We start from the raw sequence: 27,859 nt of genomic DNA on the forward strand, positions 1-27,859 counted from the left end.
GGCCAGTGCATCAGTCCCAACCTGAGTGCATAGAAAGGTAGGCATCATGCTAATGATGAGAGTGTGGCTTTGCTTGGGACTGTCCTGAGTGGAGCTGTGCGGTGTTGGATTTTGAGCTGAATTGCAGCATGGAAGCTTAGATTACATAGCTTTAGGAAACATCTGTGGGCAGCCTGGGTGGCTCAGCGGTTTAGCGCCACCTTCAGCCCGGGGTCTATCCTGGAGACCCAGGATCCAGGCCCGCATCAGGCTCACTGTATGGAGCCTGCTTCTCCCTCTGCCTGTGTCTCTCATGAATAAATAAATAAAATTAAAAAAAAAAAAAAAAAAGAAAAGAAACATCATCTGTGTTCCTCTTCTGCCCTGCCCTGCTGGAGGGCTCAGCCTCAGGACCTAGGGACTAGAAATAATTATGTTGCTAAGGCCTGTAAATCCAGACCAGATATGATGCTATCTTGGATAGCAAAACCCTGTATAGTGTAGTACTTCCCATTTTTGGAGAGCACTTAGCATCTTTTGTAACCACTGCCTTAGTCTCTGCTGTCATTCCAGGAGACAGTGTGCTGGAAAGACTTGTCCTCTTATTTTATTAATAGATTGCTTCCACCCTGTCAGGACTGCAGAGTTTGGTTATAGCTTTTAGCTCTTATTGGTTGGTGAAGGGTTTGGACTCTGCAGTATCTGCTTAAGATGGGTTGGTGTGTGATCTATAATTCTGATTCTGAACAAGACTCAAGTCATAGCATTTACTACATTGAAAGCAGTTCATTCTTCTTCCTGCAGTTTAGGAAGAAGCAGGAAAAAGACCCTCAAAGAACCTTAGAATATCTGGTGTAGTGTTTTTTCAAACTAGGCTATAATGGAACCCTCTTGTAGGTCATTGCTGGAGTACACTGTGGTGGAATGAGGAGGTTTTGCTCTTTTCCTTCCATTTCCCCTATTATGCTTCACTCTGAAAGTTAGCTTTCATATACTGTTATGTTGGGCTTCCCCAGAAGAATGCTATAGAATAGAATGTTCTGAAGCCAAAAACAGGTTGAAAAGCAGTGATTTAGTCGGGAAATGGAAATCTAGAAAGGTTATAATAAAGTTGCTTAAAGAGCAAGATACTGGCAACTACAGGACCGGATTCGAGTCTTCTCTGTACTAATTTTATTTTCTCATCTACACTGCCTCATATGTGTAGGCACTTTGTTTGAGTTTAATTGGAATCCTTGCTGTTTTTTTTTTTTTCTTTTTTTTTTTAATATTCTTGGTTCTTTACTCATTTTGTCACAAACTGCTGTTCTTTCAGGAAGACTCCTTATAACCACAACCACCTTTGAAGGGTATGTGAAATGAGGTTATTAATGAGTGGGGGCACTAGTAAGTAGCTGGCCTTATATCCTCAGAATGTTTCTGAAAGTGACAATAGTACTTTCAAATAGGAGTTGAGGCTTTATCACTTTCATTTCTTAAGCTATCAGGCAGGCTATAGAGAATACCTATGCAAAATGCTGAACCAAATACTTCTTTTTCCCAGTGACCTGGCCTGTGATCTGAACAGGAAAACCTGGGTATATCCATTGACAGGACAGTTTTAGAACAGTTTTGGGAAATAACTACAATGGCCACATCCCTGCCCTGTTTTTTCTTTTTCCCTTTTTTTTTTTTTTTTTTTTTTATGAAGCAAACTTGTTTTCAGTTAAACTCTTGCTTTATATCTACTTGATGATTACTTAGTGGCTGCTGTTTATTTTTTTTAAGAGAGTGAAGGGGGGAAAGGGCAGAGGGAGAGGGAGAGAGAATCAAGCAGACATTTGCTGAGGGTGGAGCCCAACATGGGCCTCCATTTCATGACCCTGAGATCATGACCTAAGCTGCAATCAAGAGTTGGATGCTTAACTGAGCTACCCAGGTGCCCCAGCCAGTGGCTGCTCTTAAAAAAATTTTTTTTAAGATTTATTTATTTATTTGAGAGAGAAAATGCATGTGTATGTGCATGTAAGTGGGGAGAGGGTCAGAGGGAGAGAATCTTCAAGCAGACTCCCTGTGTGGAGCCCTGGCTCCGGGCTCAATCTCATGGGTCATGAGCTGAAACCAAGACTTGGACCGAGCTGCCTTCCCTGAGCCACCCAGATGCCCCAGCTAGTGGCTGTTCTTTAAACAGAAAGAGAAGGTTAGTAATACCATTGCAGTGAGGTTGCTGGTGTGGTTTCTAAGTGGCAGGATCATGGACATGCTAGAAGTCCCAGGTCCTTAGAGGAGACATTTTTCTCAGTTTCAGTGACATTTTCTTTCTTCTAAGTGAGTGGAATTCAAGAGCAAGAAGTGATAGAATGAATGCTCTGTGTCCATTTTAAAAATGTTTCCATAATTCTTTTACTCCTAGTAAATTGGTTTTTCTTTGAAGTAACAAGTCATTGGTTCAGTCATTTACTCAAAATAGTTGGTTACAGATGATGCCTATCTTTGAGAAGGAGAAGTTTACTTGGGGATTTCCTAACATTTTATGAAAGAGAAAAGTCTAAAGACTTCTAAAGGCATTTAGACAGGTGGGTTCAGTTGGGGGAGGAAGATGTGTAGAAGAGCAGGCCTTTGGGATGGTGGGGCAGGGGTGGTGGTGTTTTTATGGGCTGGGTACACTGGGTGAAGAGAAATGCCCATCAGTGGTCCAGCTGGGAAAGGGTAAAAATGTTAACAGTGGCACTGTCCAGGGGAAGAGTGGGTAGGAAAGGAGCAGGCCCACAGGATTGCCCAACTCCAAGGAACTCTGTTCTTAAGGAGGGAAACAGGGGCCTGTGGAGTTGGGTAATGCAGTGGCCCTCACCAGGGCTCTGACCACAAGTGTTCTTTCCCATTGCTGGAAAGTATATTTCTAATGGGGAGTGGTGAATGCAGGGATGCAGTATCTGGTTTGACCAGATTGGTCTTAAAGATTGCTTGTGGAGTACTGGCTTAAGTTTTTTGAGATCTCTGTCTCTTTTGATTTTACTTTTGACAAATCAGAAGTTGGTAAACAAGAGGGAATGTGATGTCCTTGGGTGCATCAGAGTTTGGGTAAAAGTACATAATGAAGCAAATACTAGGTGGTGATTGTTATTTAACAATGTCTATTGTGCAAAGGGAACAGTTACATGTAAACTACTGAAGTAATTCATGATTTTCTCATGGAGACTATAATGTGGGATAAATCACAACTAAAATTATTATTAAAACACTATAAAGTGTTTTACTTCACATTTCTGCAACAGTCCATGTTTTCTTTACCAGGTCAAGTTAGTTCCTAAGTCTTTCTTCTTCTCCTCATTCATTCATTCATTCGAGACACACACAGAGAGAGAGGCAGACACATAGGTAGAGGGAGAAGCAAGCTCCCTGACCCAGGACCCCAGGATCATGACCTGAGCCAAAGGCAGATGCTCAACCATTGAACCACCAGGTACCCCATGTCTCCTCCTCCTCTTCTTCTTCTTCTTCTTCTTCTTCTTCTTCTTCTTCTTCTTCTTTCTTCTTTCTTCTTTCTTCTTTCTTCTTTCTTCTTTCTTCTTTCTTCTTTCTTCTTCTTTTTTCTTTTTTTAAAAACATTTTATTTATTTATTAATGAGAGACACACACAGAGAGAGTGAGCGACAGAGACACAGGCAGAGGGAGAAACAGGCTCCATGCAGGGAGCCTGATGTGGGATTCGATTGCAGGTCTTCAGGATCAGGCCTTGGGCTGAAGGCAGCGCTAAACCGCTGAGCCACCCAGGCTGTCCCCCATCTTTCTTCTTTTAAAAGAAATTTTATTTTACCAGGTACTTGTGGATCTGTCTAGGAGCCAATTTCCTACTTGCGCTGAAAATGGCAAGCAGTGCTCTGAATTGGTGACAGCTGTAGATTTAATGATTAGATCAAGTAGAGAAGTGGCTTCTGAGCACCAGTTTAATTGGTTTTAATGTGGACTTCTTTTTCTGAGGTTATTAATTATGTTTTTCCAACAACAATTCTCTAATACTATCTAAGTGTCCAATGGTTCGATTCTAATACAAACTGCCTGGAGTTAATGCATACCCCTCAAAATAATGACTCGTTCTCATAAGATTGTCCCACTTTAGATACCAGCTACAAGTACCGAGTAACCCCAAGGTACCTGCACTTCTGCCTGGCAGACTACAAATTTGGGGTTCGTCACAACCACCCTCCCCCAGATTCAGTAATTGTCAGAACATATGACTCACAGAACTGGGAAAAGTATTCGGGATTATAGTTTCTTTATAAAGGATACAACTCAGGAACAGCCAATTGGAAGAGATGCATGAGACAAGATATGAATGAGCACAGCTTCCATGGCCCCTCTGGACACGCCAGCCTCCCAGCATGTCATTGTGTTCACCAGTCCTGGAGCTCCCCTAGCCTGGTTTTAGTTTCATTGAGTCTCCTTTATGTAGGCATAATTGATTCAGTCATTGCCCTGCTGCTTAAAGTCCAGCCACTCTCCTCTCCCCTGTGGTCTGAAAATTCCAACCTTCTAATCAAGTGCCTGGTCTTTCTGGTGTGGCCAGCCTCTGTTGTGAAGCTATGGAAGGGCCCACCCTGAGTCACTTCATTAGCAGAAACTCCAGTGTGGTCCATCAGGGAATCCTTAGGAATATCAAAGGACACTTATAAAAGTAAGGATGTACCAAGAGTTTTAGGAGCTGGGACAAAGACCAAATATATACATGCACACACATTTTTTTCCCAAATGTATTTCTTATCATACCACATTAATACTCCAGCTTTGCATCCCATAAGTAGTAATGGAAGGAGTCTCCCTAAAGTTGATTTAGATAATAACTAACAATATGTATTTACTGTTAATTAGATGGAGTTTTTTGTTAAGAAAGTGCAGATAGAGTAGCTTTGGATTACAAAGGTACAATCTCCTCCCTCAGCCAGTATAAAATAGCATTCCCAGGATATGTTATAGTTCCTTGAATTTAACAGGTGCTTTAGCTCTAGACTTCCCTAGTGCAAGAAACGAGCTCACTTAATAAGATATCAAATATACAGAATTCATGTTTCCTTTCAGTGTGACTTGAAAAAAGATAGTGCATTGGTTAAGAGCATCAGCCTTGTCAGTCTGGGTTTGAGCCTGAACTTTATCACCTACTTACAGTTTGATGTTGGATGAACCACTTAACATCCCTAAGTCTCATTTTTATCTTCTTCATATATAAAAGGAGGATAATCACAGGAAATAATTGTGAGGATTCAATAAGGATATGGCACAGTGCCTGGCATAGATACAAACATCTAAGAACATCAGCTTTTATTAGCTATATGCATGCATTGCTAAGCTCACCTGGGTTGGCGGCTCCCAAGGGGCCAGGTACTATATCATCTTACTTTTATATAGGAGGACATATGGGACAGTATATAAAACCTTGATGGGCACCCAATAGACACAGGTTATCTATCACTTGAAAATAAAACCTTCTCTGGGTATCTGGGAAGTATAGGAGTGACTCTGTGATGGAAACTTCCAGCCTGTTTCCAGGGCTGGCTTAAAACCAAGAGATGGAAAATCTTCCTGAAACTATAGAACACGCATGAGCAACAGGGACTGGGGCTCAGTAGCAAAAGTACTGTTGAACCAAAAAATGGGAAACTGATCCAGGAGACGTTTTTATCTTTTACAGTATACCTTGAAGTTCATTGAGTTTGGGCAAAATTATATGAGGCTTTCGGAAAGAAACAGCAAATTTTTCAGCTGGTCCAGAAAACCTTTGAGAGTCAGCTGGCAAGTACCATGTTGTGTATGTGCTTCTCAGAGAAAGTGAAATGCCCAGGTATACTGGTAAAGGGCTTACCAGCTGCTTGAGGTTCACTTGTTGGTGAACTCTTCCAAGCCCAGTTCTCTCTCTCTTTTTTTTTTTCTTTTTTAAAGACTTTGTTTATTTACTTTAGGGGCGGGGCATGTGGCATGAGCAGGGAGAGGTGCAAGTAGACTCTGTGCTTAGACTGGGGGCTCCACCCCAGCACCCTGTGATCATGACCTGAACTGAAGGCAGACACATAAGCTGACTGAGCCACCCAGGCACCCCGAGGCCAGGTCTTGAATTTTCCCTATAGCTCTATTCCCTGGAGATGCTACTCTAGTGGAACCACCACTGGACTAAGTCTAGAAACTAGTCTGGCCTCTGTCACAGTTACTGTGTGTCTTTGGGCAAGTTACAACGCCTCTTTGAGTCTGTTTCCTTACCTGTATCATAGATTTGAGACTAAATCACTATTTTTCAAAGTGTGGCATCGGTTACATTTTTAGTGGATATGCTGCTGAAGTGAGCATTCGAGTGTTTTTGGTAGAATTGATGGTACACAAGATGATTTTTGGTGGTACACGGATGAGTCCTTTTTGTTTCCTAGTTCTGTATTTTATTGCGTATTAAAACATAACAAGTCACATACCTTTGTCTTCATGGATAGTGTTGCTTAGGATGACATTAAAGTGGATATGATTTTTTTTTAAGCCCTTTAGAAAAATATTGGGGGAATGATAGTTGGAATGGTAGATGGATATTTACCATGAATATGACCATAGATCATAAAGGTCATCTAGAAAAGACTGGAATTTGTAATTTCTAAGGTTTAGTCATTCTGTTGCGGTGCCACACCTTCGTGAAGTTCTGTGGTGATAGATACTTTAGAGCGGGTCCTTAAGACTTTCCTCATTCAAGCAAATTGACGCATTTCTATTTCTGCATTCATAGTGAAGATACCGATAAGTAAGTTGTATAGAATTTAAAAATTGTAAATGTTAGTAGTGGTGGCTTTTTTTAAAGAATAAGAAATAAGTAGTATTGCTTCCTCTTTCACCCTAAGAGTTTCCCTGCAACCAGGATTGATTTTTGTTCCTTTCACTCTTTGGGGTTGAGGCTCCCCATGGAAGCAGCTAGGGTTCTGACGTCTTCTGTCGTGGAGAGAAAAAATGCCATCTCTCTCTCTCTCTCTCTCTCTCTGTCTCTCGCTTTTTTTTTTTTTTTTTGGCCAACCCTCTCTCTTGAATGCATGCCAGTGCATGTATTCTAGGTTCTGGAAGGCTGGGGCTCTGCTCTGTCTTAATGTCTGGTACATTACTTCTTGCTGGTAACTTCTTTAAAGGTACAGTGTGACATGTGCCATAAAATGAAGTTAAAAACTGAGGCAAGCTTTATTTAAAATTTCATTTCACTTTCTGTCATATTGCTTGTAACTCAGCAGAGGGAGGGTCTTGAGAAGTTAAATGAGCAGTGGTAGAAATGAAACAAACTATTGTAGGAGGTGCTTTCTTTTTAAGTAAAACCTCAGAATAAAATTGAAATCTCGATTTCGTAATAGGAGCCAAGAAAGTTGCTTTCAGAGGTAGTCTATGGTTCTTAAGTTCAGAGGTAGTCTGTGGTTCTTAAGTTGTTTGTTTTTTTTATTTAAACCTTAATTACCTTTGTCCCCTTGACATCTTCTATGTATCTTCACACTGTCATCTTTCATTATCTACTTTGGTTGTTTGCCTATGTTCTGCAAGTGATTTTGTTTTATAATTACTGCAGCATAGAGGCTCATGCATCTGTCTAGCTCGTGTAATAAATTGTTTAATGTTTCAAATTACAGTTTTAAAAAATTGGTATAAGGATGGTTCTGTGTCTGTTCTCTTTCTGTGCCATGTGTTACCTAGTCAAGATGAGGTCAAAATGGAGTGAAATGCTGACAGTGATGTAGCCCAAGATTGTTTTCCTTCTTCCTTTATTTAATACAGTGTTTCTACTTGATTTCATAATGAGACACTCTCACCAATTGAGGCGAAATCTAATGTTCCAAGCCACAAGCCCTCATACTTTGTAAATTTTGGTTTTGTCATTCATACTGTCTTGTCTCCTGAGAGAAGTGGTGACTTGTGGTATTTGGCACGTTGGGAAAGTGCAAAAGCCTTTACTCAGGCCTATATTTTGCAGTATTAAAAAATCTCTTTTCCCACTAAAATCTGTTTCATGACATGCATGACATTCATCTTTGTGCAGATTCACAAGTCTGCCTTACTCTGGGTTGATATCTTCCAGAGTCCATTTCCCTTGGCACAGAGTTTAGTCATTATTTATAGATAACTGCTGATGAGTCTGGGGAAATCCTGAAAGGGGCTGGAGGGGGCTGGTGACATTTGCCCTTGGTCTCTAGACTAGGGTTTACAAAGCTAGAGTGGGGTTGTTTATTTCCTTCTCTTCTTGGAAAATTGCCATTGGATCAATGAGTCTTGGTTAAGATTTTTTGTGGGCAGCTGAGTTGTTGGGCCTTTAACGATGGGAGCCACATGAAAGACTTTTCTTTCCCAGTCATACAAATAATTATCTCCAGGTAGGATAATCTCTGCAGAAGTGTAAGCATTTAAGACCACACATTAAAAAAGATAAAATGTAATTTAGAGTCAGAAGGAAAGATTTACATATATAGTGGTAGAGTTCAAAACCTTTTCAAGCCATTCTTCCATGTTTCCAGCGCTACTGGAGAAGACCACTTTGGTCTTCTCATGGTAACCTAATGTTTTAATTCTTTTTTTTTTCTTTTTTTTAAGATTTTATTTATTTATTCATGAGAGAGACAGAGAGAGGCAGAGACACAGGCAGAGGGAGAAGCAGCCTCCGTGCAGGGAGCCGAATGTGGGACTCGACCCTGGGGTCTCCAGATCATGCCCTGGGCCAAAGCTGGCACTAAACCACTAAGCCACTGGGGCTGCCCTAATGTTTTAATTCTTATAGGAAACTTGAACTTTCATGGCAACTTAAGTAAAAAAATGAAAGTGTATAACTAAAGACTTTATCTCTTAACTTTAAACCTCCCTAGTCAAAGAACCAGAATTGCTTAGTTTGTCAGGGCATTTGCTTTTCTAAGTGTCCAGCTCAAAACCATTGCTTGGCTTAGCAGAAAGAGGTAATAAAATGTTATGCAACAGGTAAAAATCTTTCCAGTTGCCTTTTCCCCATTTGGAAGGATACAGTTTTTCCTTCCCTCTGAGTAGTTGGGCCTGAGTTCCTCCTCTTTCTGGTTTGTAGCCTTACTATTTTGCATACAATGCTTAAGTTGACAACACTGAGTTCTCAGGTCTCCAGCATTTAGTTCTTGTGACTTGGCCTGCTTAAGCAAAAGAGCTTTTGATGATAATAGCAGCGTAACAGAACAAAACTTTCAAAAACACACTTTTAATAGCACTTTCGATTTCCAGACAGGTATAAGATATTTTCTAAGAAGAACCAGCCTATGTAGTTTTCAAATTAGACATATTTGAGCAGGGGACCAGCTTTCCCAGACGGAATGTGGATCATTCATAGGGAACTTTTGAAATTCAAAACTAGCCCTGTAACCTAGAAAAATTTGGCCTCCAAATTTGATGCTTTCACCATTGTATTCAAAGTGAAATGTGTGTAGCCTGAATTTTTCTTGAGGACTGATTCTAGGATTGGATACACAGTGTTTCAGGAAAAATGTGTTTATGGGTTGCCAGCTATTCATGCCAATGCATTTGAGCAGCTTTGTGGATCTTGTTCTTAAGGTCCTTACAATGCGGTTAGGAAAACAGACATAACAATTAGAAAATGTTGTAAAATCAGTGCCAAAAAATATCCATGTTATAAATAAAGATGGAGGGGTGCAGAGAGGCTCTAGGTCAGCTTGAAGGAGGTAGGAGAGGAGTCCTGTGGGAGGTAAAATCTTAGCTGGTCTTGAAAGACAAAGACTAGAGAGTGAGGTGGCATTTCAGGTAGAGGTAACGGTATGTGTAAAACTACCGAAGCATGGGAAACCATGGCATTTTGGGGAATGGCAGGAGTTTCAGTATGCCTAAGGGATGTAGAATGAATGAGATGTCGAGAATGACAGTAGTTAAGGCCAAACTCGGAAGGGGGCTTCTTTGTATGCCTTGCTGAGTTTTGATTGTCTTTTGTGGGTGAAGGGGAACTATTAAATAATTTTGAGTAGAGATGTGGCATACTCACATGGGTGGGTGTGTGTGTGTGTGTGTGTGTGTGTATGTGTGAGAGAGAGAAAGAGTGAGAGAGAGACAGAGACAGATCTTTCCAGCAATAGTGTAAAAGAGGTTGGAGAGAGCAAGCCCAGATGTAGGGAAACTTATTTGTGGGAGTGCTGCAGTAAAGGTGTCAGTGGCCTGAGCTGTAGAATTACTGAGGACAGGTAGCTACTCAAGGAGTAAGAATTTACAACATTTGGCTTAATCTGATTAAACTACTGCTTGCATGTCCCGCATGGGTCAGTAGGCTGAAGGGTGCCCTGTTCCATATAGTCACTTGGAGACCCAGGCTGATGAAGATCCTGCTATTGTGTGTTGTCTTGATCACCATGGCAGGGAAAAGATGGGCGGGATGTCATGTGCCAGCTCTGTGCTTAGGCTTAGAAATGATAAGAATCACATCTGCCTATGTCTCTGCCTCTCTCTCTATGTCTCTCTCATGAATAAATAAAATCTTAAAAAAAAAAATCACATCTGCCTACAGTTCATTGGCCAGAAATAGACACATTCCCCCACCTCACTGAAAGGAGGCTGGAAAATTGAGGGAACAGATGTACTGCTTGGTGAGCTTCTCTGTCTATGCCACAGATTTACGTGAAGTGGTTTTTTTCTGAGGTAATATCTTCATCAGGGTATCAGTAGTACCAACTTCATAAGGTAGATGTGGGGCTTAACTGCTGTCATGACTCTAAAATGCCTACTGTTGTGTCTGGCACAATAAGGCTGTTGGAGGGCATCTTTAGGTTTGATCTTGAGATTGAGATTTTCTCACTGGGTCGTATCTATTTACTGGGTTATAATCAATAATTAAAAACCAAACTAAAGAAGAGAAATAGCATAAATTAGAGTGATTTCTAGAAATGAGGGTAAATATTGCTTCATGAAACTTTTGCGATATACATGTATTTACATATGTGTATTTGGTCAAGAAGTAAAGTGTTACTTCTCACTGAAGGCTGCACTTAAGAGTTTGGAAGACACTGATCTAGTCCAGTCTCTCATTTCACAGTAACTGAAAGACTTATACATACCAAACAAAAAACTCGTATTTTGTTTTAAAAACATTTTTGGGGCACTGGGTGGCTCAGTTGGTTAAGCATCAGCCTTTGGCTCAGGTCATGATCTTAGGGTCCTGGGGTCAAGTCCCGTGTCAGGCCCCCTGCTCAGCAGGGAATCTGCTTCTCTCTTTCCCTCTGCCCTGTTACCCCCCCCCCCCCCACACACACACACTTGCTCTCTCTGTCTCAAATAATACCTTTTTTTTTTTTTAAAGATACTATTTGAGACATCTCTTAACATGCAGTGTCAATAGGACTTCAACTTAAAACCCTAAGATCAAGTCGAATGCCCTATCGAGTTGGCCAGGCTCCCCCAAAAAACTACCCTATTTAGTATGTTTTTTTGAAAATGACGGTTTAAATTTTCCTAATTTTAAACGAGTGGACTTGAAAAAGCAGTATCTTTAATTATGAGAAATAGTAAAACATGGGTTTGAATTTTAGCCTTGCCACTTGCTATCCCACAAATAAGTTTCCCTACGTCTGGGATTGTTCCCTCCAACCTCTTTCATGCTATTGCTGGAATGCTCTTTCTCTCTCTCCCTCTCTCTCTCTCTCTCTCTCTCTCTCTCTCTCTCACACACACACACACACACACACACACACACACACGAGTATGCCACATCCCTACTCAAAATTATTTAAGGCTAGTTATTGGTACTTCCTGTGCTTTAGTTTTCTCATCTGTAAAATAGTGATGATGATAATACCTACCTCATAGTGTATGATTGTTGGATTAGTTCATATGTATAAAAATGTTTTGAAATTGATGGATAGTAGGTTGTAAAACTTTTGTAAGTATCTGTGAACATTATTGTGTAAAAGTGGCCCATACCGTGCATGTAGGTAGACCATGGTAGTCTGTGCAGTGCACTTGGTACATAGTAGTATTTTACATTTGATTTTTTAAAAAGATTTTTAAAGTTTATTTATTTATTTATTTAGTTATTTACTTAGATTTTTTTTAAAAATTTATTTATTCATGAGAGACACAGTTAGAGAGAGAGAGAGGGAGAGACATAGGCTGAGGGAGAAGCAGGCTCCCTGTAAGGAACCTCATGTGGGATTCGATCCTGGATCCTGGGATCACGCCCTGGGCCAAAGGCAGATGCTCAACCTCTTAGCCACCCAGGCATCCCTAAATTTTATTTTTTAAAAGATTATTTATTTATTCATGAGAGACAGAGAGAGGCAGAGACATAGAGGGAGAAGCAGGCTCCCTGTGGGGAGGCCGATGTGAGACTTAATCCCAGGATTCCAGTATCATGACCTGAGCCAAAGGTGGATGCTCAACCACTGAACCATTCAGGTGCCCCCTATTTATTTATTTTAGAGATTGAAAGTGTGTGTGCGCGTGTGCGCATGTGCACGCGCATGCAGGGGAAGGGGCAGAGGCAGAGGAAGAGGGAGAGAATTTCCAGCAGACTCCCCGCTGAGCATGAGCAGGAAGCAGGACAATCTCATGACCCTGAGATCTGACCTGAGCTGAAATCAAGAGTTGGACGCTTGACTGACTGAGCTGCCCAGGTGCCTCTACCTTTGATTCTTTAGAAAATGTTTATTAGGTGCCAATTAGCCCTTTTCATGTTACCATATGCACTCCCTGCCTTCTTAGAACTCCTTAATGTAAGATGCAGTCACTGAAATAATAGCATCCTGTCTCTTCTGTGGACTTGTTATTTTTGACCACCTGCTTGGGAGCCGTGAATGTTTATGTTACAGAGGAGTAAAGGATATGTAGTGCATTCAAGCCTTGAATGCATAACTAATAAAAATCCTTTTTGGCTTTTAAAAAATGTTTTGGCCTGGAAGAAACAAGTATCAGAGTTGTCTTTAAGATTGTTAGGTTGACTTCTCTTGCAGTGAGTAGCTAGCGTCAGCCAACTGATGCAAGCAAGAGACGTGCTGTGCCTTTCACAGGGCAATGGTGGATAATGACTGTTTCATTTGGATAAGCCAGTTGGTGATACTGAGTAGTAGTGCCCTGGGTGAATAGGAGTTAATCCTGGCTGCCTGGCAGAAGTAGATTTGTTATATAATTTATGGCACCCAGAAGCCCTTTAGGGAGGTCTGTCTTTATTGTCTTATTATCAAGACACTATCCATCTAGGCCTGAAGATTAATTTTCGTTGCTCTCATCTAGTTCCACCAGAGTGGTTCTCATAACTGAAAGGGTAGCAGCTTGCTGTTAAATGCCTGCTCTTGCTTTTGCTTTAACACAAAGGTATGTTAATCAAGAATGGGTATTAGAAATCCAGAAATGTTTCAGTTGGTGATTTATTAAAGTTTAGAGTACTTTTTTTTTCTTGTTAAACTGATTTAACTTTTGAAAAATGAGTCCTATTCAGGGTTTCAAACATTTCCTTTTTGACTAGCCTCAGAAAAGGTTTATTAACATACCTGTCTTGTAAATTGCTGCCACGGTTCATTTCTGTCAGTTCACTACTGAAACAAATGCAGGAGTGTCAGTTCAGCTTTCTGTCATCTGACACAAGTGGACTCCTTAACTCTTATTACTGGTGGTGTCCACTGTTAAACAAGCCTGTACTATTTTTTATGACTCACTGAGAAGTCATGTGGTGGTGTGATTCCCCGTCCTCAGCGACCAGCACTTAAACTTGTAATTTTCAATGTATTGTGTTAAAACAAACTTCTAATTCTGGCTATTTTTCTTTTCAATTCTAGACCTAAAATTGGAAGCCCTATTTTTGTAAAACTCTCTCCTAGAAAAGTCACCGGTGTTGCTACCCAAATATCATAACTGGGCCCGGGGGCGGGGAGAGCAAAAGCTAGCTGTTTCACATGGTTAAGCAGAATGTGTGGGCCTGCCTGCCAGCCAGCGGAGGTGGAATCTGCCCTTTGCTTTCTTGGCAAGTGCATTTGGCTTTGAAGGCTCTGATTAGGACTTTAGTTCTTGGCCTTTTCTTGCTGTCATATAGAGTATAGTCTGTTGTCCCCTGTGGTTCCAAAGAGATGGAGGATCTTGGTGGTCCTCCATCTCTTAATATCTTTGATGAGGTACCTGCTTCAGCCCTCAGAGTTAAAAGCCACTCTGCCCTCCGCCAAGTGTTAGAAAATAAAACAGTGGGATAGTAGTATAAAATTGGCTGTGAGTCCTTCATTTTCAATATTCAGTATTAAAAAAACCTGGTTTTTGCCCTTGCATCTCCAAACATCTTAAATGTGTGATGCCTTAGTTTACTGAAGTAAAGGAGAGGCAGTTCAGACCAGCACCTGAAGGCTTTCCATTGGAGTTCACCTGATTAGCAAACCCTTGAAGCTTCTTAGAGTGCTACATGATCATGGCTTGAATGAACTCTCTGGACTTTCTGTCTTGCTAAGAGAGGCTGGGGTGATATCCATCATAAATGTAAATTTTTTCCAAAGGACTGGAGTGCATGTCAAAAAGAGGCGTAACAGGATGAACATGTTCCTATTTCAGCTTTAACTTTGACTCTTGTTCAGTTCGAGGTGAAAATTAGCTTGTGGCATGCAGAGAGATGGAGTGGTGTATGCTGGCTGAGAAGATGTGTTTGTATCACGTTATCTGGGGATTGATGAGGTAGGGAGTTAAGTGGAACAAGGAGACAATTCCTACTTTTTCTTTTTTTTTAATTTTTTTATTTATTTATGATAGTCACAGAGAGAGAGGCAGAGACACAGGCAGAGGGAGAAGCAGGCTCCATGCACCGGGAGCCTGATGTGGGATTTGATCCCGGGTCTCCAGGACCACGCCCTGGGCCAAAGGCAGGCGCCAAACCACTGCGCCACCCGGGGATCCCTTTTTTTTTTTTTTTTTCCTACTTTTTCTTCTCTCTGAAGGTAGAGGTGTGCTGGAAGGATAGGAGTCCAGGAGAGGTTGGACTTTAGGAAGCAGCTCTGGAGAGGTGAAGTTAAGTTCTACATCCTTAGAACTCGACTCCCTTTGCTATTGAGTATTTGGTAACGTCATCATATAATTAGATTGGTATATATGGCTACCAGTTATTGAATACTAACTTGTGCTAGGGACAGTACTAACTATGTTGGACTCATCATTTATTTAGTCATGAGTTAATACATTTAAAGTACACAGACTAGTGCCTTGTACAGAGTACTCAGTAAATAATAGTGATTATTATTCACTCAACAGGTATTTATCAAACATTTGCTTATGTGGCAAAGCTTAGATGCACAAGACAAAAGGGTGAATAAGATAAAATCCCAGCTCCTGTGGCACTTCCCTTCTAGTAGTGGGAGAAGACAATAAGTAAGGTAATAAGAATCAGAGAGTGAAATGTGCTAGGAAGAAATGAAATGATGTGCTGGACCCGAGTGAGATGGTGCTGTAGGGTAGTTGGCCAAAGAGCGCCTCTCAGCATTCTGAGACCCATCTGGTATGAAGGAGCCATTTATTCTTCACTGTGACCCTTTGATTTTCCCAGTTTTCAGGTGAGAAAACTGAGGTATAGGTGATTAAGGATGTGCTGGGGATCAGATAGAGCCGAGCTGTACACACGCAGTCATCTGTATGCAGTGCATGTCCTGCCCTTTTTCAGAAGGGGTAAGATTATCCTGGGCAGCTCTAGGAGCTGCAGTGTATGCAAATGGGTTATGAGTGAGGAGAAGGAACGTGGTTGAGGTGTAGGTAAAACCCTGATGCATTTCAGAAAAGTTACATGTAATTTCATAGACCCCACTCATTGGATGCAAAATTGGAGTGTATGAGTTTGTGGTGCACATGTATAGTTCTTTCTGAATCCAAAGCTCTCCTCAGATTTTCAGAGATACTGGTGACCAAAAGAGCTTATAGTGCTGCTGCTTTATTTTAGAATTTTCCTATAATCTGTTTTATGAAAATAGGGCCTAGCTATTTTGATAGGGCAGAATTTTGATAGCATTGCAGTGGCCATTTGGTAGCATCAATTTTGGCAGGTCGGTATGGGTGGGAAGTGGGCAGGAACTGGGCTGGAATCATCAGTTGTCTGTCTTTGCCAAGCCTCTATTACTATGATGCCAGCTATCAGGTATAGAGCTCTATTTTGATTTAATTATCTGCTTGTCTTTACACATGTTAATGAATGCCCATGTAGGTGCCCATTTGTGAAATAAGTAACTGTTTGAAAAAAAAAAAAAAATAAAGCTCCAACCTTGGGGCCTTGACTTTCAACCTGCAGGGAACGTATTTCCAATAAAGGCACACAAAAATGAGCGTTTCCTGTCACAGTTTTTAAAACCTGAATACTTTCTAAAAAGGCTCTTTAGTGCTTGAAACCAGAGAGAAATTGTTTCAGCAATAGTAAGTAATTGAAACCAAGAGGGTAGCCGAATTCTGGTTAGATCTAGTATTCAGGTTCGTAGGATGTGGTTTAGATCAAATACCTGTTTCAGCTGGAAGATTGATCATGTTGTTATTGCACAGAGAAAGACTTCCAGGAGCTCTTGCTTTACAGCTTTTCACGTGGTGTCTGAGTACTGAGAGGAGGTTCCTCCTTGGGAACATGAAGATGATAGAATGTGTGTACACAACAGAATAAAGCAGCTGTAAGTGCTTTGTGGCCTGTCTGCTTGAAGGAGGCCTAAGGTTGTGAAAATTGCAACTGGAAAGGTTCTTTTGCTCATTAGTCGTATCAGCTTTTAAATGGCATCCTGGTGGTCCACCCAGTTGTAAATAGAATTTCATAGTTTGCTCAAGTTTGGGATTATTGGTCCTGGTGTTCAGCTAAGGCATGAAATTATAGCCTAGTAAATTGATGCTGGATGATGAGTCAGAGGGCCTAGGCAGCAGATCTTTTTTTTCTGCTCTGTGGGTAAAAGAGATCTGGGTGACATAGCAATGTGCTAGTGGGGGCTCTTTCTCTTGTGACCGAAAACCTGACATCTGGCTTATGCAAAAGAGGAATTCATTGGCTCATTGTGGAGTTCAGGCTTTGATCTGACAAGGTAGTACAGTTGGATTCTAGGTGTAAATAATGCCTTCAAAACTCATTTTCTTTTTGTCTCTTGGCAGTGATTTCATTCTTGGGTCCTACATGCATCTGAAGTAAGATCCATATGATAAGAAGGGACCATTTAATCCTCACAGTGACTCTTGGGTAGGCATTACTGTTTTCTCGGGTGGCTCTCTCTGGCAGGAGGACTACAGCAGCTCCAACTTCCTATACTTCTAAGATTTACTTTGTCTGCTGAGGTCACCTGTATATCCCTGACCCAGTCAATGAAGCCAGGGACATGTGAGGCTCAGGTGGCCCTGAGTCACATAGTCCATTTTGAGCCCCACCCAACTATGTGGCCAAGAGTTCAGGAGACGGATCTTCAGGTGAAAACTGGGTAATCACCTGATGAAGAGTCCGAGTGCTGGGGAAGTTGGCAAGTCATTGTTGCGCACAGTAATACCCTTTGATCCAGTCTGAAGTTAGAAAGCCCATATAACAACTCTGTATCCAGCCTGTTAACCATTTCCAGGGGTCCCACAGTTCCATTTTGAACGAGCCTCTTTGAATGTGATTCTTCAGGTTCCGCCTGGTCTGCAGGCGAGATCCTTCTACCTTGATGCTAAATCTGTGGTAGAGGGACTGTCAGTCACTAGGCCTTAGGATGAGCGGTGGTGGCCCCTGCTTCTGCTATTACTGCTACTTTTTGATGGGAGTGGGACAGGTTAATTTCCTTTTGAAAGAATAATTGAGAAGATTTAGGTAAGATTAAAAAGTGTCCTATGATTAATCTTTCTCAACCCCCTTTCATCCCCCCATTATTTAACAATATATCTTGGAATTTTTGAAGCCAGAATCATTGGATCTGTGAGTCTTTTTGATGTGATTTACAATGAAGCAAGTGCTCTTTCTTTCCATCCTCCTTTGGTGGTTAGATATTTTCCCTAAACACAGTGTTTTAATGTGCTTTTGGTAAGGATTTTTTGCAAGAAGTTGAATTACCTGGCAGATATCCCAAGATGATGTTGGGAGAAATACACACTCCCAGTACACTATACAAGTTGATAGTTCAGATTGGATTATATACATATACAATTTTTTTGTGTGTATCCTTTGATCTGTTGGTTCCACTTTGAGGGTTTTATTCTGAGGAAATTTTAAGTATGCTGAATTTTAACTGCATGTTGTTTTTATCAGAGTAATGTTTATAATAGTGAAAATTATTCGAAGCAAGCTAAATGTCCTTCCAACAAGAGACAAAATTGACTTGATTTAGTATGGTACCTCCATTCAGTGAAAAACTTATCTGAATATTAAATATGTTTCAACAGAGAATCCCAGCCTTTTGGCATGTCCTCTGTAATGCAGCACCAAATTTTTGACAGATTGACTAGTAGTAAGCTATGAATAGTCTGTGGGTTACATGACATAACTAGTGTGTTTGCGGTGATACAAGTACTGTCATTGAATTGCTGCTCTTTTAAAAAGCATTTTATTAGAGGAGAAGATTTATATGAAAAATATTCAATGGAAAATATTGCAAAATAGAATGTACAATATGACCCCACTTTTGTTTGAAAGTTCCAAGTGCATAATGTAGACATGCACAGATTTTGTGTGTGCCATTTATATGTGCTCATTTAAGAGACTAAAAGGATATACTCATACATTAAGTATAAGTGGTGGGATACTAGGGGATTTTTTTTATGCTTCTCTCTATTTTCTAAACTTTACAGAGTTAACTGTGTAATACTTTTGAATTTGGCAGCAGGAAAGAAAGCCTTAGTGGCCTTACTTCTCTGACCAGTTTACTGATGTGGTTGAAAACAGATATTCTTTTATTATACAGCTCTTTCTTTTCTCCCTCTTCCTCTTCCCGTCTGATATGCATTAGTAGTCAGCTTCCATCATGGGCCTCTAGGAAAAAACTGATAAATGTGGCCTTAATGGATTTGGAATTTTTTTTTTTAAGAATTAGCAAACATTTAAGAGATTGATGAGTTACCACATGATGAACCTGAGGCCTTCTTAGAGGAAATGTGGCTCTAGAAACCACATCTATACATTTGTGGTAATTCTGGTGCCCCTTTAAGACATTTGATGCAGTCATTTGTCACCTTTATATTGGGTTCCTTCCTCCTCTTTCGACTCCTTTCACAGTTTCCTTTCTTGCCTTTCTTTTACTTAGGGGCAAAAACCAAAGCTTATCTCCAGTTAACTATTTTTCAGTCACATTGTGACTACTGAATTGCTCAGAAGGAGACTGAGAAGTGAACAGTTGATGTGGTAATTGGATGTTTGAGGACTAATCATCGACAGGTAAGCCTCTAGGGTGGCTGGTATTCATATGCCAACTGGAAGCCAGGAATCAGTGCCTCCTTCTCCCATGGTTTACCTTGAGCGGGGCCTAAAAGGCTGTATCTTAAGAAAGAAAACAAGCAGTAAGCATAAAACCAGAGATGAAGAATGCAGCCATTATTATTCTGGTACCACGGAGCCCAGATCCAGAACAGCCCTCGGGTCTTAAACCAGAAAGGAAACTGAGAAAGCTGGAGCAGAAACACAAAGAATATCAACCTGGAAATCTGGTGCCCCTTAATGATGTCTGCTTTGCACATGAGTGGATAGTCTGACTTGTCCCAATCAGTAGTGACAGGAAAAAAAGATGCTGAGTGTGGGTCAGTAAAACGATATGGCCCTTTTTTCGTCATGTGGGTTTAGACATGTAGCTCATAGCTGGAGCTCAGAGACCAAAAATGCTTCATTATTTGGTATTTGGAAACTTTATTGTACATGCACTGTGTTGGCTTAGTTGTGTTTGGCAATCAGTATTTGTTCTAGCCAGCCCACACTGGCCTCGTCCTCAGGCCTCCAGCTGGATATATATTCTTACTTCTAGTATATTTGAAGTGTGCAAGGTGAGGAACAGTAAGAACACTTTTATAAAGGAAATTATTCTGTGGAAAGCTGGCTGCTCTCAGTCATGTGATTTAAGAGTATTTTACAGAAATATAACTAGTTGGTTTATTTTCTTAAAAAAAACTTTTTCTCCTCATCCCCCTGCCCCCAAATCCCTCTTTTTCTTTTCTTTTGCACTTTTGAGATTTGTTGATGTAAAAAGTCATGTGTTCCTACCCAACCCTAACTGGAACTGCTGTCTTAGCTTGCTGCTGTAGTACATTTTAGGACAAAAAGTCTTTTAAAAGCATGAAAATAGCAGCAGACGGGGCTCGTTTGCTTTGGCAGAGGGAAAGGCTTTCCCTCCCAAGTAGCTCTGGGTAAAGAGACCTGATCTCCGAAGGTGATCTTATAAGGCCCAAGTTCCAAGTGACAGCAGGCAACTCTCTATTTCAGGCACCCCCTGAGTCTACCTCTTTGTTATTTCTGTAAGTTTACTTTCTAGGAAGTAGTTTACAAATGGCCACTGCCCATCCTCTATTTTTTCTCTCAGGTCATTCAGCATCTCCAGCTGCCAGGTGAGATCGCAGGGCTCCTGTGTCTTGCTGTGAGACCCCCGTGGGGGGAGCTTCTCCCAGCACAGTGCAGTAAACCCCCAGTGTCTAGAGACAAGCCATAGGAGGAATTCCATGTACTTATGGTCTCTGGCCTTTGAGTGTCTGGCATATATAGTAAGAACTGGAAACTTGCACCCAGCTAGCTCTACAGACTGGATGGAAGTTGGAAAGCGGTCTTTTACTGCCACTAGATAGAAACACTGGCATTTGTCAGTAGTTATTGTTTCTGAAGAGACACTAGATGAGAACAGAATGGGCTGGGCCAATCAGCTTTCCCTCCAGGAAGTCTCCAAGTAGATTGTAAGAGCCTTGCTGACACTGATTTTTGGTGCTAGCATTTGCCTCCTCTTTTTTAGCTTCTCATTTCATGAGGTTGTTCCTGGGGTGACAGGCTCCCCATCAGCAGCCAGGGCAGCATTCCTCTAAGTAGGCTTCCTGACCCAACCAGCAGCAGCCACGAACCAGCTCGCTCTGGTCTGTTTTCCATATGCCAGGGCACCTGCTGACCCTGCAGAGATCAAACTAAGATGATTAAGGAAATGCAGGCCTGCAACAACAGTGTAATCTTTCACCTGTTCAGACTGGAGTACCCCTGTTTTCTCTCTCCTCCTTTTGGACTTCTTGTCTTATTTTCTCTTGGGTCTGATAGGCTTGGGCAAGGCAGGCATAGGAGAGCCATTCCCTGAGAAGGCAAAGTGCCTGTTCTTAGAAGGCTTGCAAAGTTAGAACTTTAGCCTCACTGGATGCCAAAAAAAGTGAAGGTAGCCCCAGAATGTTAAACTTGAAAGGACTAGTCTCAACCCCTCACTTTAATGCTGGGATCACACAGACTCGGAGAGGTTAGGTGACTTGTTCCAGGGTCCACACTGTGGGGAGGTACCAGACCAGAACCAAACCTGGAAGTTTACTCCGTATCTCTGGTGACATTTAGGTGTTGCTAATGTACCTTTTTGTCTTGGACCATGATCGTCTCCGTGGGAGAAGGGCATGTCTTTGGGACACATTGTAGCAGAGAATAGTAGTGAAGCCAGTGATGAAGAATGGTGGGTTTAGAATCAGTTGGCCTGGATTTGAATCTGTTTTCTTTTGTAGACTGTGGGACATGAGGCCAAATTCCTTAAACTCTCTTCATTTCTTCTCTCTGTAGAGGAGGTTACTCAAGAGATACTTCCTGTGTGAGGAAGATACTCAAAAGGTTTGGGAAGGTTTGGAAGATACTTAAGATACTCAAAAGGAAGATACTCAAACTTTTTGAGTATCTTCCTCACACAGTTGTAGTGGGTTAAATGTTGACAGTCAGTGTGAATCCCCTCAGTACCTATGTGTAGTCTAAAAGATACTGCTGTTACTAAATATTTTAAATCACCTTTTCACCTGGACCAACCACATTGGCCTTTTGACTCTTTCTTTTCCATTTGGTGTTTCCAGTCATTTAAAGACCAAACAAGAGCCACTTCTCTGAAACTTTCCCACGGGGTGGACTTTGGAGTCTGACAGGCTGGTTTTATCTCCTAGTCACCCTGCTTAGTAGTTAAGAAACTTCGGTTTCCTCATCTGTAAAAGGTCTAACAAGCTGGGTGGTTGCGAGGCCAAAGGCGATGATGCATAGGAAGCATGCAGCCCGAACGCTTATCACTTCCCCTTCGTCAGCCCTTCCACCTTTCTTTCTGTAACTGGTTCACACTCCTCTCTCCTTTTCCTGTCTCCAGTCACCCTGTGTCCTGGTGTGGTTCGGCCCTCCAGGGTCATTCTCTTCCATAACGTGTCCTTCTGTCTCAGTCATAGACAGTAAGCCTGAGGAGAACCAGGGACTTGCCTGCATCTCGCTTCATGGAACTTGCCTACAAGATAGATCAGCTCCTGATCCTTCTTTGGAGCCAGAGCATCCACAGGGATCACAGCCTCTGGGGTTGCCCCTGGCCCGGCAGTGGCAGCTCCAGGCCTGGGGCCAGGCAGGCAGCCAAGCCCATCCCCAGGAACACTGGCCAGGGCTGGCATGGTGTGGGGTGTTGGGGGGGTTGGGGCAGAAAGGGAGGGTGACAGAAGCATTTGGAGCTGAGATTGAAGGAGAAAAGCTGGAGGCTAATCCTGACCCAGCATAAACTGAGCAGACTTACTGGTTTCAATCTTTTAAGTAAACCCCAAAACTACATTTGTGCCCAGAAGTAGGTTTCCAGGGGTATATGTGTATGTGTGTGTTTTCTTTATTCTTCTTCCTGCCTTTCCTTTCTCCCTGCCTCTTGCCCTGTTCATCTCACTTATGCCCCTTAGCTGGAGCGGGAGAGCAGAGTCACAGTGAGGACAGGGAGACAGGAGCTGCACTGGTTACTTGGGGAGTCCTGTGTACCTGAGCCACCATCTCTCCCTGCCCCCCCACCCCCACCCCCACCCCGAGCTGCACTGGCCACTGAAAAGAGCACTGTTCAGGAGGCTTGATTCTGTCACCGACTTGGCAAGAACAGCAGCAGCTATGACAAAGGTTAACACTTACTGAACACTTTCTGTGAGCAGAACATCTCACGTGGATTATCTCATTTACTCTGTCTTGAGGTATAGCTGCCCCATTTTAAAGTGAATGCTGACAGTCACACAGTTGGTGCCATCACCATGATTCACATCCAGGGTTGTCTGCTCCAGGAGTGCATCCTCTTAATCACTCTGCCCCTCTGTTCTCTGTTGCTAGATAGCTCTTTGGCCTTGCTGTGCCTCCATTTCCTTTCCTATGAAGTGGGAGTAACTATGTCACAGAGCTACATACTTATGTAGAGTGATGATAATGTAATACCATATACAAAGTGGTAATTCGTTGATAATGGTGCTCTGTGGCTGGTGAAGCTTGGCACCAGATTGTGCTGAGGCTGTCCTCTTCAGGGAGGCGGCTGGGATGACCAGTTGGAAAGGCAGTTCCATTAAATTAATATAAATGAGTATCAAGCTAGAAATCCTGTCTTCTGTAAGCCTACAGAGCTCGGCCTAAGTGGGAAAGGGAGGGAGTAAGGAACTGGCTGGAAGCATGCCCCAGGTTAGGTACAGTGAGTAACTGGTAGCTTCAGGGTATCCCTAGAGGACAGCAAATGCCCAGCTTGATTGTACTCAGCATCAGTCATAAGGAAGTCTCATCCTATGGAGAACACAGTCCTGCAGGTGTTTCTGGGCAGTGGTGCATTTGAGCAGGGTCAGTGCTTCAAGAGACTGTTCTTGAACAAGACCCAAGCACATGGCAGGGGTAGGCATCCTGGTAGGGCCTGGGAAGGCTGTTCAGATAGGACGAGCTGGGGCTTTCATCAGGCTAAGCAGATACTGCTTGGCTGTTAATGATAATGAATGATAGCTGTCCTCCGTCATTTCTGGGGCAGCGGGGGTGTGGGGGGACGACGGGCACTGTGTGGCAGGTACCCTTTATCTGCATTTCCTGACAATCCTTACTACTGCTTTGTGAGGCAGATACCATTCTGAAGCTTAAGGAAATACCGGTTTCAATTATAGTCAACAATAATCACTGGCAAAGTTGAGCTTTGATTTCAGAGCGAGAGTTTTTAACCAGCTGATGGTCTGAAACATCCCCGCTTTACAGCATCTCTGGCAAGGCTGAGTGCATGGGCCTCACAGCTGCTGGGCCCTGGAGCTCGCTGGGAGAGGACCTTGAGTGAGACACCCTTTTTAAGCACCGGGCGCAGACAGTGTGCTGTTATCTTTCCAGTGGCTGATGGGATCGCGTTCGTGACTCCAGAGCTCAGGACCCATCCATTGGTGGGCTCTCCCTTGGTGCTCTGATGTCGGTGGACTCAGCAGTCTGGCCTAGAGGTAAAGGTGCATTTCTCAAGCCAGACATACCAGGTTCTGCTTGCGTGATGTTGGGGGATTTACTTTGTGCCTCAGTTTCCTTATCATTAAATGGGGTTGTGGGGACAATACAGGAGTTTTACTGTCCGTAAAGTGCTTATTAGCATAGTGCCAGGCATGATATCAAGTGTTCAATAATTGATAACTGCTATTATTAGCTGTTAGCCATCAGCTAGCAAGTCCAGGGAGACTTCCAACTTTGAGACACTTGAAGTGCTGCCATTTGGGGACACAGGGCTTATGAGACCGAGCCTGGGAGCAAAACTGTTTTCCCAAGGAAAGAGGTAGATACAAAAGAAGGGAGGCCACTGAATCATTAGGGGGCTGTATTTGCCATCAGATCTGAAAATATTTTCTTCTTGCTTGAGATCGTCACTCGCCTCAACACTCATCTCGAGTGAGGGCATTTCACAGAAAGGATCAGAATGGAAGAGAGATCTGACCTTCTGGCATTTGCTGATTGATCATCTGTTTAAATTGATTTTCCCCTCCTTTTTCTCATCTTCTGGGCATGTTAAAAGCCTTCAGGTTCTGCTGTGTCAGGTCCTCAAAGATGCTCTTATATGGAAGGCCGTTTGGGGAAATGGGATTAGCGCCTCTTTGGGAGGCCCATCTGTTCAGCCTACCTGAAGGCCCTGGCGCCAGGATTTGGAGGAAGCTGGTACAATGAAGCATCTGTCCTGTGGGGGTGGGGGTAAGTGGCCTGGGGTAGGTGGGTCAGACAGAGGCCAGGAAATCCTCTTATCCTGCCAGGTACCTGGGCCTCCCTCAGCAGCAGGAGCTGAGCAGCAAACCCTGGTGAGTCAGCGTGCCTGAGAATTAGAGTTGCCAGTCTGTGAGCATGTGGGGTTTGTGTAAGTTTGGGCCTTTTGTTTCTTTTAGCACTGTAGTCTTTAGAAACACAAATCTGGAAACCAGACCTTCCACATGGTATAGTCCTGCTTGTTTTGAGATAATTCAGCTTGAACAGTTGCTTTCCTTGTATGCTGGTCTTCTAAGAATTAACCCCTTGCCTTTTAAAATTTTAATAGGTTGTGCTTATGGCTTATTCACTATACTATTAAAGCATAAAAGGACTTAAGAAAACATACTTGGGTCTGTCTTTTTCCACACCAAAAAATCCGTGTAGGGTTTCAGTGGTTTTTGTTTTTTTTTTTTTTTTTTGAAAGCCTAAGTGGAACTGCAAGTCTTTTTAGGGCATGTATGGGCATGTCTCTGTCATTTATTCTCTTTGAGGGTGGAGAATAGGACACACCCTGATACGATTAGTCTCTGATAAGTAGAAGAATGATTCTGCTCATCATTTAACATGTATGCTCAGAATTTACCCATAGAATTCCTTTTGAAGATAACTTCAGATTTATCTAGGCACCATTTGGAGGAAATCAAAATTCTTTAGGTAAAGTTTAAAGCTCCAACCTTCCATAAAAAGCACCCTTTTGGGGGAACTTGGGTGGCTTAGTCGTTGAGCATCTGCCTTTGGCTTAGGTTGTGATCCCGGGTTTCCGGGATCGAGTTCCACATCGGGCTCCCTGCATGGAGCCTGCTTCTCCCTCTGCCTACGTCTCTGCCTCTCTGTGTCTCTCATGAATAAATAAAATCTTTAAAACACACACACACACACCCACTGCCCATCTCCTAAGAGATTTGAATTTGGACCACTAAGGGCCACAACGCTTCCTAGAGCTGGAGAGGCATGGGACTAACATTGATGTAGGTCCCCTTTACCTACTCTGCTTCTGGCTCCTGGTCTAAAGTTCTATTAACATCATTTTGGTGGCTGCAGTGATTATGGCAGCAGGTAGAATTTGACAGGTACTAAGTTGTAGCCGGATCTTTTCGTGAATTAGTTGGAAGTTAAGAGAGTCCTGAGAAGGCAGTTGCAGAGAATTCACTTCACCCTTGACCAGGAAATTTCTAGCAGTTCTTCTAAAAACATTCTTAAATAGAATAAGTAATAAACCACCATGATGAGTTTGTGATGTATCCGTGCAGACTTTTCTTTTTTATCTACTAATTATCCTACCATTTTGAGATTATATTTGGATAAATGAACCCTTCTTTTAAGGTGGAGACACCCTCTTGGAGGACTGAGCTTGCCAGCCTTGTAGGCCCTTCCTGTTTGGTGTGGACTTGGCTCTGACTCTTTATACAACCTCACAGAGGAACCTGGGGAGGGGAGAGAGAGAAAGTGGAGGACTGGGAACCTTGGTGTGGGGTATAGGCCTGGTGTTTGGCTCCTGTGGGTGGGCAGAGGAAGCGTGGAGAAAGGGCATTTCACGTACTGTTTCAGAGAGCCCCAGAAAGGAATCTGAAGAGATCAGAGGCAAATTTTACTTTGCTATTTGGTTAGGACACTGCATGTAGTGCAGATACTTTACCTTGTCTTTAGGCCATTATGAAACTGTATAGTTGTCTTAAATGTGGCTACCCTTTCTCCCTACTCCTTCTACTTAAAAAAAGAAAACCTGAGGATTTGGACATTAGGGACTAGAAGATGAACTTTTTATTTGCACCTTCTGGCTTAACCCAGGACCACATAACTTTCTTATGTGATGGCAAGTTGGCAAGACAGATTTCCTCTGGAATATTTCTGGCAAAACTGTAGTCTTCCTTGATGCGTTCTGCACATGAATCAACCTCTTTGTAACCTATGTTACCTTAAGAATTTTAGGCATTTTCTTACTGGTTTTCCATATGTGCCCTAGCCCTACATCTCCAATGTGAAGGGTAGAGAGCTTATGGGAAAGAACTGTGGGTATCTCCCCGGGATCATGGTTGGCTCACGAAATAGAGGGGTGCCCCGGGGCACAGTCCCCAGAGGGGAGGGGAGTTTGTGACTGCCTGTCTCCCCATCCAGTGGTAACTGCTCTGATTTTCTTCCAGGTTGGCTAGCTCCTCTGGCTGATGGCATGTTGAGGCACATGGGCCAGTGGCTGCGAGGGCATCTGATCCAGAGGGGGCCACTCTAGAGGCCAGGCCACCAGCACCATGGGCCAGTGTGTCACCAAGTGCAAGAATCCCTCATCAACCCTGGGCAGCAAGAATGGAGACCGTGACCCCAGCAGCAAGTCACACAGCAGACGGAGCGCAGGCCACCGTGAGGAACAGCCACCAGCGTGTGGCAAGCCAGGCGGGGATATCCTTGTGAATGGGACCAAGAAGGCGGAGGCTGCCACTGAGCCCTGCCAGCTGCCAACGTCCTCTGGAGATGCCGGGAGGGAGCCCAAGTCCAATGCTGAGGAGTCTTCCCTGCAGAGGCTGGAAGAACTGTTTAGGCGCTACAAGGATGAGCGGGAGGATGCAATTTTGGAGGAAGGCATGGAGCGCTTTTGCAATGACTTATGTGTTGACCCCACAGAATTTCGAGTGCTGCTCTTGGCTTGGAAGTTCCAGGCTGCTACCATGTGCAAATTCACCAGGTTAGTCACACAAATACTTCATATCACCAGGTGAGCAGAGGAGGATGAGTGCACTCCTGGGCAGGGGTGCCTAGCTGGGGTAGAACTGGGTTGGTTTCTTAGGGTTTGGGGTA

The 27,859-nt window shown here is 42.8% G+C and overlaps 1 protein-coding gene across 5 annotated transcripts in view; it reads left to right on the forward strand.

The window, feature by feature from the left end:
* The window catches only part of DCUN1D3 (defective in cullin neddylation 1 domain containing 3), a 39,532-nt gene that overhangs the window by 5,200 nt on the left and 6,473 nt on the right, over window positions 1–27,859 (forward strand). For 4 of the 5 annotated variants that reach the window (XM_041747862.1, XM_041747864.1, XM_041747860.1 and 1 more), the window contains exon 2: window positions 27,211–27,746. In XM_041747862.1, coding sequence (XP_041603796.1) covers window positions 27,316–27,746 — 431 coding nt within the window. In that variant the 5' untranslated portion in view covers window positions 27,211–27,315. Of the gene's footprint in view, window positions 1–19,154; window positions 19,286–27,210; window positions 27,747–27,859 lie in introns of all 5 variants that reach the window. The other variant, XM_041747861.1, reaches the window with a different exon arrangement.

Source organism: Vulpes lagopus, chromosome 3, assembly GCF_018345385.1.
Source record: "Vulpes lagopus strain Blue_001 chromosome 3, ASM1834538v1, whole genome shotgun sequence".
Taxonomy (NCBI): Eukaryota; Metazoa; Chordata; class Mammalia; order Carnivora; family Canidae; genus Vulpes; species Vulpes lagopus.